We start from the raw sequence: 12,868 nt of genomic DNA, 5'->3' as shown, positions 1-12,868 counted from the left end.
GGCAAGTATTATTATTTGAATTGTCATGGGCTAATGGAAAAAAAATAGGAAAGGTTTTTTAAAAATTATGCATTCCTAGAAGGGAAAGACACACTGACTGGAATAAAGAAAAAAAGGGTAGGGCAATTACTTTCTCACCTGACAACCTGAAAGAACCACCAACTCAGCAAACGTTCTCCTCACCCAGATTAAATTGTTAACGTGAATATAATTGGTGTCACAGCCTTATTGGGATTGAATTTGTAAATGTTCATATTTGAATTACAATCTGTATTTGGATATTACTACTGTATTTGTAATTTTTAAAAGAGCTAGAAACTAAATATCTTAGTCAACACAGTTAGATTTTTTCCCCTTGGAAAGGATTTATATTATACCCAAGTTTGAGAAATATAGCCTAATCAATTGCCACTCTACCCAGTGACCCTCCCTATAACAGACATCTCCTTGATTCCACATTTGGCAGCCACTTAACTTTCCATTTTCACTGCAAGTTCTTATACAAAACAGTTCCACATTCTTTACACCTCAGTAAGAGCCGTTACTCCCGTGGTCCACATTATGGCACAATTTAAAGGAAATGGCATAACATTTTAACATATAACAGACCTATATTCTTCTCATTCCCTGACAGAAGGGGCAAAATATGGCAATTCTTTCTCGATTCATGTAAGGTTGTTTAGAAATTGTATATCCATTATTACAACACTGGATTACTCCAAACAGGCAACTACCCATTTATTTGTAATATCTTTATAAAATCCACAGGATTTCTTTTGCTGCTACATAAGCATTTCACTACTTACTGACATGACCTAAGTTACTTGTCAGTGGTACAAGTTTCAAACTAAAGGACATTAAGGCTATATGAACTGAAAAGAATTTAAAAATTCCCTTGGCTTAATTCAAGAACATATCTTATTATTAGGTACAGAATTTGGTTAGCTGGCTTTAAAAGATATTGAAGGTATAATACTAAAATGTCTTAAATATGGATAACAAAGCATGGAAACACCACTGTAAGAACAATATTGGATAAATATAAGAGACGAAAACAACGCACGGCAAAATATACTCTGTGACAATCTGTTCTTGACTTGAAAACTCACTATACTTTTCCCTCATTGACTAAAACACAACAAATATTTATTAAATACATGCAAAAATGTCATTCAAAATTCAGTTTTAAAACAGCTAAATAAGGATAGGTAGCAAAATAAAAGTCACAGTGAAGCAGGAGTCACTTCCCCGCATTCACTGAGCAGCGCACACTAAGTAGCAGAAAATGACCACACTGCACAGTCATTTCTAATGTCAACCTTAAAACCTTGACCTCCGTTTCTTACCATATGAGTTTTGCTATTTAAAAATATACTTAAAATGGATTTACTCAACAAATAAAATAACCTGTTGATTTGTTTGAGGTCATTAGCATAACACAAAAAAGATAACCTGCAAATCACCCTCAGTAAGAATATATCATTTGAGTTGAGCGAACACTTATGAAGCCCCTGATCCGCACAGGAACGTCCCCGGCCCTGGAGAGGCAGGATGAAGACGGACCACTCCAATCCTGCAAGAGCGCAGTCTAAGACCTTGTCAATAAACACCTGAATGAGCTTTGAGAAATAAAATTATTAAGGCGTATTCATATGTGTTTTAAAAAGAAAACCTATGTTAATCCAAAAATGCATAAAAATTGATAAGCTCCCACTCCTCAAGTACACTGTATGGCCCACCTATCAGCTTAGCGAGGGCTGTGCAGAGTCCATGTCTAACTCCAGGTTCCCTTTCATATGAAAAATATGTTTCTTCTGAAAAAATGAAGAAAACAGACATTCTCTGAAGAGCTGATATAAATCATGCATTCCTTATTTGTCACCTTGAGTAAATAAATGTAAATAATTTAACGTAAAGTTGATTATCACATGATAATCAACATATATGCCCACACTGCATATGGAATCTATTCAAACTCGCGGGAGGGTTCCACTTACTTTCTTATGACTTCTAAGCACGGAAGGTGTAACAAACGCCTTATTGCATAGCTCACATCTGTATTTCTTGTGTCTTTCATGGACCACCTGGACATGAACATTCAATGTATCCTTCCTTTTAAAGGTAGCATCACAGTGATGACACTTGAAAGTTCTCTCACCTTAGAGATGAAAAAGTCAAATAAGAGAAACGTAAGTTGCACTAGCAGGGTCCTCTTAACTCCCTCATGTACGCCAGATTTAGCATTGTTTTCTCCAAAAAGTTAGTTTTATAACTCAGGCAATTTATCATAACCAAAAAAGGTAATTTTTCCCAAGAAATTTCATCTTCATATTTGCTAACTCACTGTGTGACCAGGAGGAAGCCCTTTAACCTTACATTCTCAGTCTCTTTAACTAGAAAATGTGGGGATTGAATTAGCTAGATCTTCTAAAGGTCCTGTGAACTTTCGCAGTATGTGTTTCTACGGCAGTGGCTGGAGTTTGAGCTAAGTGCACTCTTGTAGTGACAGAGCCTCTGTCAAGCAGAGTGAGTTGCCTTTGGGACCCCTCCTGAACCCCCTCAATACCACCACTAGCCCCCCTGCCTTCGGTGGACAGGGCAGAGGCAGAACTGGATGACAGGCAGCAAGATGGGGAGGAAGCCCCAGGGGGCAGACAGAATGGGTGCGAGATGGCCCTCCCATCCCGGGAGCAGGGAGAGGTAAGACACCCCCCCCCCCCCCCCCCCCCCCCCCCCCCCCCCGCTTCCTTCCTCAGCACCAGCTCAGGACCTTGGACTGGAGGCTCCCTAATGCAGACCCTGGTCTGCTCTGAAACACCTCCCAGGCTCTCAGGCAGTACGGCGGCTGCCTCTCAGAGAGGCAGTTGGATTGGGGCGGGCGGCCCTGAGGGCAGCTACCCTTTCTACCCTGGAGCTCCTGGGTACCTGCAAAGGTCTTCGCCTTCTTTTCTTCTCGATATCGCCTAGGCCTGCAGGGAAGGCAACTCTAGGAATGATGCTCAGGGAGCTTATGGCACTTGTTAAACTTGCATACAATGCTATCTTTGTAGCTCTTCTTAACACGCACACTTTGTCTGTATGTTGCCTTTGTGCATTTTTGTTGCAGGGTGTTATTGCTGTCATCTAGTCTGTCTTTATATATATTTTTAGATTTATTTAAACATTTTATTTGTAGGAAATGTATAACCAGTGAGAGTAAAAGGAACTATCAACTGACACAAGGTTGTAAATGTTAATAATACCAAATCTACCAAGGCACTGAAAGAAATTAAAACAAAAAACAATCCTCCAAGCTTGCTCCTATCGAAGCATTTCCATTAAACTATCAAATGAATCAAAACACTGGTTCCTGTGCAAACACTTCACCCAGCTATAGCAAGGGAGGCCTTACCTTTCTTCTTTCATATTTTAATTTCAGATTTCTTTGCTTCAAGTTTATCAGAATTTTTGATATCTGATGTGAGATTTTATCTGATTTCTTTGCCTTAAATTTATCAGGATTTTCCCCTTTCTTAAAACCAAGAAGCTAGCCAGCAACCTGCCTTTTAGTTTTGAGTGTATTAGGAAATAGCAATAATTTCCAAAGTAATTATGCCAAGTTATTCTTCATATTTTGAGCCAGAGTGCTAATGTAAGATTCTGAAACAGCCTTCATGTTTTGAAGTTAAACAGGTTTTAACTTTCCTATTGTGTAAGACAAGATCTGGAATTTTGTCCTCTCTCTTTCAGCCATTTCTAATTTCCCCATCCTTTTAGCTCACTAGCCTTAACTGATGTTTACCTTTACCTTGAATAACTCACTCAATGACAAAGTTGACTTTCCCAGCCAAACATCTTGATGCAGCTTCATAAAGCCTCTGATTAATGTGCTCATCAACATTATAGTAAATACAGAAGGTACAAGCACAGCCTACACTCAGTCACTTCAAGCTTATGTCTCAAGTTGATGAGAACCAACAAGCTGACATCAAAAGTATTAGATTCTTTCTATTAAAAGTTTCTTGCTGTTACTACAAATAAAATTTCATCTTTCCAGAGAAGAATTTCCAGAGCATCTGACCAAGTTTATCCATCTAAGTCTTGAAAGTATGAATGAGCTTCACTTGTCTAAATCTCTATTCTAAAACGTGCTCATCTCATAACAGTTATTTTTCTTAATCGAATGGTAGTGAAATGGGATGGAAATCCCTGCTGCCACATGACAAATTTCACTTCTTAAATACATAGCTGCTCCATATAAGGAAAATGGAAAGTGGTGCTAACCAACTCCTCAGAGCCGTCAGGTGGGTGGAGAAAGCCATGAGATCATTATCACTGTCTTTTCCACAGCAGGAGAAGCATTTCATCATAGTCACTACCACTCAGTATTTATAAAAACTTTAATATCTTTATTAGTTTGAATTTTAGATACTTCTACTTGACCAGAGAAAATTTCTTCCAAGATACTATCTTATCTGTACAATCACTTGTCAAGTTTGATTGATTGTTTTGCTTTCCACAGAAATATTAAAAATGTAATCAGCAGTAGGAACTTAGTGTGTGGAGGATCTTCTATGATTAAACGACTCCAATGAAAATCAAGAAACATAAATATGACATAGGTCTGATCTGTGTCATACCATTTGTTCTTTAATTTAGATACAGCGGTATAGTCCGTCTCTGGCTACTTCAACACCTGAACAGAGAACCCACTTTAAAACTTCGCTTAGCAGTAACATTGTCTTCTCTTCAATAAAGTGGGGTCCTTTGGTGATACGGCAATAAATTCTATGGTATTCTACAAATAGCTCTAAGTGTAACTGATCGACAGACATTCATGGTGTGCGTGTGTATAACTTAATCCAAAAGGAAAAAAATGCCCCTGCCAGAAGAAGTAAGAATCAGAGGCAGTGGTAAGCAGGCAGGTGAAGCCCCTTACTCTCCGAGACCTGGCAGCTAACCCTCAGCGCAGTAGAACCTGGAGGATGTCACTGTTTATCTGACACAGTTTATCCTATTTGATCTGAGACAGTTTATCCACTGTCTCAGTTCCTTTCAAATTAAGAGGTGAAATTAGATGTCTGATCCTTTCCAACTTTAAAAGTCTGTGAGCTAATAAAGTCATGCCAGATATCTGCATGTTTCAGAGAGTCAGGCATGTTTCCTTAATCATTACATTTAAAGGGGAACAAAAATGTTTGTTTCAGAACAAATTTCAAAGATAACTTACTAAACATAAAATAATTTTGTATACAAACTTTAAATAACGGGAAGAAATGATATAAAATGAAATGTCTCATAAAAAAATTAATCTTACTGTGGGAAAATAAAGCAAGGATAAAGGAAGAAGAGATGAAGGGCAGAATTATCAGTCCTCTTCACGTGTGAAAGCAGAATACACAACTACTAGGTCTGCTTCTGTGACGCTACACTCTCAAAGCGCATATTCCTCTTATTCTCGACTCCCTGTCCTGTGACTTACTGTTATGTATGAGCAGGTGTCTCTGCAGAGAAAACGGGGTCCGGAACAGAGCCTTACACTCCTCACACTGGAATGGTCTCTCTTCAGAGTGGGTCTGCAGAGGAAAGGAACTGGGTGTCAGGAGGATCTAGAAGCAACTAGCCATTACCATAACTGGAGCTTGGACTCATGACGTCAGATGAAAGAAGGGAAGGTAGACAATATCTTGTTTCCTCCAGTGACATTCTTTCACCATAAAATCATAAACACAAATATGCTCTGTTCACAGGAGAAAAACAACTGTACTTTTATATTCTCACAGTAATTATAAATATGATAAACAGAAAAGGAAATTGTTCCTATAATCTCACAATGCTAATGTGAATACACACTGAGATTTCTCAGGCTCAACTCTGCAGAGTAAAATGATGTGTAATTTCTCTAAAGACAAGCTCCTTTCTCACTGGTCAGTCTTTCACTAGGCTGGGAGAACATTTTCAACACAGACAAAGGACACTGGTAAGAGGGAGACTCTTTCCACGTTTTCCCACAACTTCACTGAGTAACTTCAAATAATTTTCAGTCCTAGGTGCTTTTCCCCTAAATTAAAGAACATTTACTCATATTATAACTAACACTAGGTAACATTCATTAAATATTTATTTGGTGTCAAATGCTATGCTAAACACTTTATATGAATTATTTCACTTAATTCTAAGAGTAATATTGTCCCCATTTTATAGATGAGAAAACTAAGGCTCAGAAAGTTTCAATAACTTGCTAGAAGTCAAACAACATAAATGCAGCAAGTACTATCGAATACATGACAAACAAAGATAGATTGATCAACAAAAAACAACAGAAAACCCCTTGCTACATTTAAAACAAATGGACGAAAAACATTAAGCTTATTCCCTTCACCTGTTTTCCATTATACGTCAGTATTAACCCATTTGGCACTAATCAGTGAGTAAAATCCTATTCTACTATGGATGGCAAGACAACAATGCTCACAACCACTAAAATACCAAAAATTGAACTGTGTTCTCTTATTACAATACAACAAATTATATAATAGATGAGTTTCTATGAAACATGTGGTATAAAAATAAAGGGAATAGTTTAAAGGAAAATCACTTTATTCACAGCGTACTGATTTACACATTTTCTTAGTCTAATGGACATTCTAATACTCAAGATATAAGCATTGCCTGTTAACATAACGTTGCTGAGAAAGGGACTCTTGTGCCTGCTTTCGGTTGCGAAAAAGAAAGAGAATGGATGGGGGAACAAATGTGTAAAAATCAGGATAAACTACAGATATTCAAATAAGCTATCTAGCCTCAGAGATAAAAATAATAGCAAGGAATAAATGATCAAAAAATAGAAAAACGAGTGGATTTCTTTCATTACCTAAAATATATGAACATTTAGTACAGGAAAATATGGCATTTCAATTTGGTAGGAGAACAGTGGGATGGTCAGTAAATGATTTCGAGGCAGCTGCATAGACATTCAGGAAAAAATTAGGTTGAGGCTATTCCTCACTCCTTACAATAAGATAAATCCCATTTCAATTCAGGTGTTTTTTCAAGCACGAAGAATAAAACTCTAAATATACCAGAGGAAAATATGAGTGAGTTTTCAAATAATTTTTGAGTAAGGAAAGGCTTTCTAAGCATGGCAGTAACCCAGAAATTCAGATGAGAGAAAGAATTAAATTAAAAACTGCAGGGCAAAAATGTTTGGTGACAAATAAAGAAAATATTTGCAACATAAAACAAGAGTTTAATATTGCTAATATAAAGAGTTTGAGTACATCAATAAGAAAAGAAAATGGGCAAAAGGACCCTCCTCTAAGTAGCTCTCTTAAAATTTCATTATTTATTTTGTGCCAAGTCTATGCTATGCACTTGAAGCCGCCAAGTGTCAGTTCAATTTTAGATGCTGGGGATAGAGCAATGGAAAAAAATTAAAAAAGGACAAAGTCCCTCCATCACAGAGCTCTACTAGCAGGGAGAGAAGGACAATTCACAAGTGGTAAAATACAAGACACATGCTGTGGAGAAAAATAAAGCAGGGAAAGAGAATAGCAACTTTTACAAAGAACGCGGTAGCAATTTTAAACAAGTCAAGGACATTCTACCAGAGAAGGTGACATTTGAGAGAAGACGTGATGGAAGTGAGGCAACAAGGGTGGGTCTCTTTCTGGGTGGTCTAGGCAGGAAACACCATGGTAACCAGCGCGGCTGGAGCCGAGTGGAAGAGGCAGAGAAGTGGCGAGATGAGGTCACAGAAATGGGAGAACTCTGGGGAGAGAAGCAAATCATGCAGGGCCTGTAGGCCACTGCACGAATTTTGTCATTTACTGGGAGAGATGTAAAATCTCTAATGGGTTTGAGCAGATGAGCGGCATGATTCACCCGACATTTAAGAGGATGCTAGGGTGGCAGCGCAGAGAAGAGTATGCAGCGGGACAAGGGAAAGCAGAAAAACCAGAGAAGCAATAGCAACCAGCCAAGGAAGACATGACTGAGGCCTATACCAGGGCAGTCGTCACAGATGTGGAGAAGGAGCAGGCTTCCAGATACAGCACTGGAGGGAGCAGGCCTGCAGAGGGACGCGGATGCAGCATGCAAAGAGAAAGGAGGAAGCAAGCAAGCCTCCAAGGTTGTAACCTGAGCAATGGTGGGATGGATTAGCCATCAACTAATACACAAAAGAGCAGGTAGGAAACAAGTTTGGATGAAAGATAATCGGTTCGATTTTTGGATGAGTTTAAATGACTATTAAAAGGTGCAAGTAGCCAGGTGAGTATTTTGAGTCTGGATTATAGGATATAAAATTTGCAGATGTGAGATCATATGTGGCATTGATATTTAAAGCCATGAAGACAATGAAAGAATGAAAAATCAACAACAAAATACTATCTGTGGTCTATCAGATTGGCAAAGGTGAAGAAAACAGATATTGTTCAGTGTTAACTAAAGGGTAAGAACAGGCAATCTCATATCCTGTCATCAGAAATGTCATTTTTCTGAGTGGCAGTGTGGCTCTATGTACCAAAACAACAAATGTGCATACCTGTTGACTAACCCATTCCCTTTACAGAAACATATCTGACAAATTCTTACACAAACAAAAATTTATTTTAAAGAGGAAAACTCCTAAATGCACATTAATAGACAGAAAGATGGTTAACTAAATTAAAGTGTATGTTACATATTTATCTTCCTTGATAGGAAAAATCCTCCATAACATATTTTGAGTGTCAAAAGCAGAATGTAAAACGTTATATATAGAATACCATTAATGCCACATACATATACCCATATAGAATGGGGTCTAGGAAGTTGTTCCACAAAACGCTGAGAAGGGTTTTCATAATAAAGTGGAGAGTGGTATTTGACAGAATTTTTGCTGTCTTTTTTTTTTTTGAGGAAGATTAGCCCTGAGCTAACATCTGCCGCCAATCCTCCTCTTTTTGCTGAGGAAGACTGGCCCTCAGCTAACATCCGTGCCCATCTTCCTCTACTTTATATGTGGGACTCCTGCCACAGCATGGCTTGACAAGCAGTGAATAGGTCCGCACCCGGGATCCGAACCGGCGAACCCCAGGTCACCGAAGCAGAACATGCAAACTTAATCACTGCCCCACCAGACTGGCCCCTTGCTCTCTTTTATATACCTTCCTTTGATGGTGGATTTTCTACACTGAGTAGATAATATTATTATACAAAGAAAGAACCTCTGTCATTTGTAGAGCATCCAGGTTGGAACACAGGGTTGCTTTAGTCTTCCAAAAATATTATATCCCACCCTAACCTATGCTTTCTCTTTTTCCAAATCTAGGACAAAACAACTTGTGGATACGGCTTAGTAGCTTGACTATGAAAGAACTTGGGAGAACTTAACACCTTACACATATGTCAACCAAACCAAAGCCACCACATCTAGACACAGGCCTGAAGTCCACAGCATTATTTCTAGCATCAAGCTGTTAGCACAGAGCCAGGTGGATAAATACTGAGCTGTGACGGCAGGACTTGTGAAACTCTCAGCAGAGAACCCACGCAGTGAACCCACAGAGAGTCTGAGACGCCAGCTCGGTTAAGTCAGGTGGGAGTAAAACGCTTGCATGTTGTGGATAGAGGACTTCTGTCTCCCAGATATATTTTATAAGTGCCAGATAAAATTAAGCTTTTTTAAAGGTGACTTAGCCTTCAATTTATCATCTCTAAAAGGTGCCAAATATTTCACTGACTTATTAACTGCATTATCCTCGAGCTGTAGAATACACCCCAGTTAAATGCCAAGTCCCTGATGACACCAACATCTGCCGACATAACAAATGAACTAGTCCTACGAAATGTATCTTTTTATGCACCAAATCTTTTTATGCACTAAGTCTGATTACTGTTGCAGATGTAGAAAATAGGTAAGAAAATTTGTTACACTATTTATAACACTTAATGAAATGCTTCAAAAATACTTCAGAAGGCTTTTAGCATAATTTTTATACAATAATTACCAAATTAGCACATTTCTAGGCACATAAACCAAATGTTAATTTCATGAGAGCCAAATAAAATTTTCACCAGGGCCATTCACAATTAAAAATGATAACCTTGACTATCAGTAATATATATTGCTTCATAATAACAGTATTGCTGGAAAGAGTATTTCTTCCTGGGGTCATGTGCAAAGCAAGAAAACCATCCTAAAATTCAAGGGTCATAACTAGAGATAAAATAAATTTGGAGAAAATATTCCAGAGATAGATGTGGTGGAACTATTCTTTTTTTAAAAAAAGAGTTTTATTATTAAAGTCTCAAGTCTGCATAACATAAGCATATTTCTGTCCCATTGGGTCATATAATAAACCTAAAGCTGCATAAAATGTGTGTCATCTGGCTGTTTACAAGGCCTATGGATCACTATCAGCTTAACAACTGGCTTCCTTAAAAGGCCTTCTCAGAAAAACGAGTGGAAACTGGAGAGATATCAAAGAAATCAGCTCAGTACAGGAAAAGGTAGCTCATTCCACACAGAGAAGTTGAGATTTTAGAATTTCGGTGATGTTCTTGCAGAACGATAGCCTTGCAGAGGCAAGCCCAGCCTTTCCATTGCTTGAAAGCCACACCTCCATTAGCGCAAAGCCATAACCCCATCGAGCCAATGACTGAAGACCCACAACCGTAAGTATACCCTGATCAGGGTGAAGGGAATTTGCTAAGAGAAGGAATAATCATGGACATTCAGAAGTCTTCCTTCAAAGGAAGCAATTAGCTTCCCACTCAGAGGGAGCTTTCCCCTCTACCACACTGCTAAAAGATGGCCTCTCATATTTCTAACCAAGGATGCTTCTAACAAACACTGCTTCGAACACATGACCTTTAAGGCCAGCTGACTGACCATTAATTTAAAAGTTCTGCCTCTATGATGGCCCTTGCTCTGTAGGGCAATGAAGCTCTATGAATACATGGAAACAGCAACCACATCCCTTCACAAACTGTCCAGATAACAGACACTTGTAGCTTCACTCACAAAGGCACAGCTTTCAGATGCAACACAGGAACCATAAAGCAGAATCTTCTGCAGAAAAGTAGGCGTCCTAACTTTTATTACTCATGTGTAACAACTCATAGCAACTATACTAGCTCCTGTAGTGGATAACTTGTTTGCTAGGCAAAATGGCTAAACAAATTGGAAATTTTGTATTGACCTTTAGCACCTAATTAAGTTTTAGAAACAGAAATCACTCCTTCAAAATTTCACTATACATTGTCATAATTACAAGGAAAGATAATACTACCTTCCAAGGAAATCTAAATGTTAAAAGAGCAAAAGTGACGCCAAAATTAAAAAAGTGTAATAAAAACACATAGGTCACATAATCAAAAAACCAAAAGAATAATTAATTTATTTAAAACAACCACCTTTGGTCATGCTGCATGATGAAGATCAGTCTGACTCTCAATGGTTTTTTTCTACTTTCCTTGCATATGCTCATTTTTCAGTTTCCAGACTGGCCATTAATGAATAATGATGGCAGAAAAAGTTGATTTTCTTTTTCCACATGACTCTTGGAGATTGTTTCAGACATTTCCACAGAACCATACGAAACACACACTAGGATCATAACACAGTGAGAAGCACATTTGTCTAAGACAGAAGGATTCAGCATGCTTTCCACTTTGGAAATTACAGGCATCATTGTTTCTATCCTTCCCAAGACATCACTATTACTTTCATATGATTTATGGCTGAAATTATGAGAGATGGTGCAAAGATCCTGTGCCAAATTCCCATATGGCATACAACATAAGCCAAACTGTGAAAAACTTGTAAATGTGGGTAGATCAGTTTCATCAAAGAAAGGAGCAAGACGGTTCCAGAGACTGAGCAGGAAACTAGCCAGATAATTTTTATAGTCATATATTTCCACAGCAGCAGTAACAAATGTGGTCCTGCCCCTGAACCTATAATGCTTCAGTTAAACACAAGGGCAGTCAGCAAGAAATTAGGAAGAGACGATGTGGCACGCTATCAATCAACCCTGTTTATTCTCTGGTAAATGTGCCCTTTTTTTTCCTTCTTTGACTGAAGCTGAAATTGATATCATAACTTTTTAAATGATTTCAAAAGAAATAAAATGATGTCTTTGAAAAGTCCCAATAAATACTGAAATAAATATAACTCCAATGGAATATTGAAAGTGAAAAAATAAGTAACAAGTTATTTTAAAAGATATTATACATGTGTTACTTAATAGGATGCTAATATATATCAACTGAAAATCTCTAAGTAAATATTTATCACATCACAAATACATTTTAACACACATTTCTAAGATGATGAATATCTTTGGGGAAATTTTCTGAATTTCATTCAAACATTATTTATTATCTATACTAACTAGACAAGATCAAACTCACATATTCTGAAACAAAAACTCGAGTAAAGGTAAAGTGTAGAAAATGAAAACAAAATCAACAGGAAGCTAAGAGACTCTAACTTGAAAGGAGTCCTGTTGGACAGGAGGGAGGGGAAGTTAGGGAGGTCATGCTGAGCAAAGGCAGAAGTCCAGATGTTTTAGGAACAGCTAATGCAGAGGACAGTAGGATAAAAAGCTGGAAAAGCAAGTGGAGGTCATGGTGTAGACAAGTCTGAATGACAGGGTAAGGTGTATATACTATAACTTACAAGGCATTGAATAATCTATTCATAATACTAGAGTACAAGAGTGATAGATCAGAGTTGTGTGTTGGGGAGATCTATCTGATAGATTGATGGATTGTAGTGGGAAGTGATAAGTAACAAGAAGGCTAATTAGATGGATATTGAAGTGATGAAGATGAGCAACGGCCAGGAAGTTGGAACAGTAAAGGAGTGGATGATTGTGAAGGTGATGAGACAATGTAGAGG

The 12,868-nt window shown here is 38.0% G+C and overlaps 1 protein-coding gene across 7 annotated transcripts in view; it reads right to left on the bottom strand.

The window, feature by feature from the left end:
• The window catches only part of PRDM5 (PR/SET domain 5), a 186,330-nt gene that overhangs the window by 70,995 nt on the left and 102,467 nt on the right, over positions 1 to 12,868 (bottom strand). For all 7 annotated transcript variants that reach the window (XR_011436212.1, XM_023636626.2, XM_023636627.2 and 4 more), the window contains 2 exons: positions 5,462 to 5,555; positions 1,998 to 2,158 (listed from right to left, as the gene is read on the bottom strand). Coding sequence is in view for 6 of the 7 variants with exons in the window: in XM_023636626.2 (XP_023492394.1) it covers positions 1,998 to 2,158; positions 5,462 to 5,555 (255 nt within the window). In the remaining variant the exon portion in view is untranslated. The remainder of the gene's footprint in view (positions 1 to 1,997; positions 2,159 to 5,461; positions 5,556 to 12,868) is intronic.

Source organism: Equus caballus, chromosome 2, assembly GCF_041296265.1.
Source record: "Equus caballus isolate H_3958 breed thoroughbred chromosome 2, TB-T2T, whole genome shotgun sequence".
In the NCBI taxonomy this organism is placed as follows: Eukaryota; Metazoa; Chordata; class Mammalia; order Perissodactyla; family Equidae; genus Equus; species Equus caballus.
This window is presented reverse-complemented; position numbering and strand designations above follow the sequence as displayed.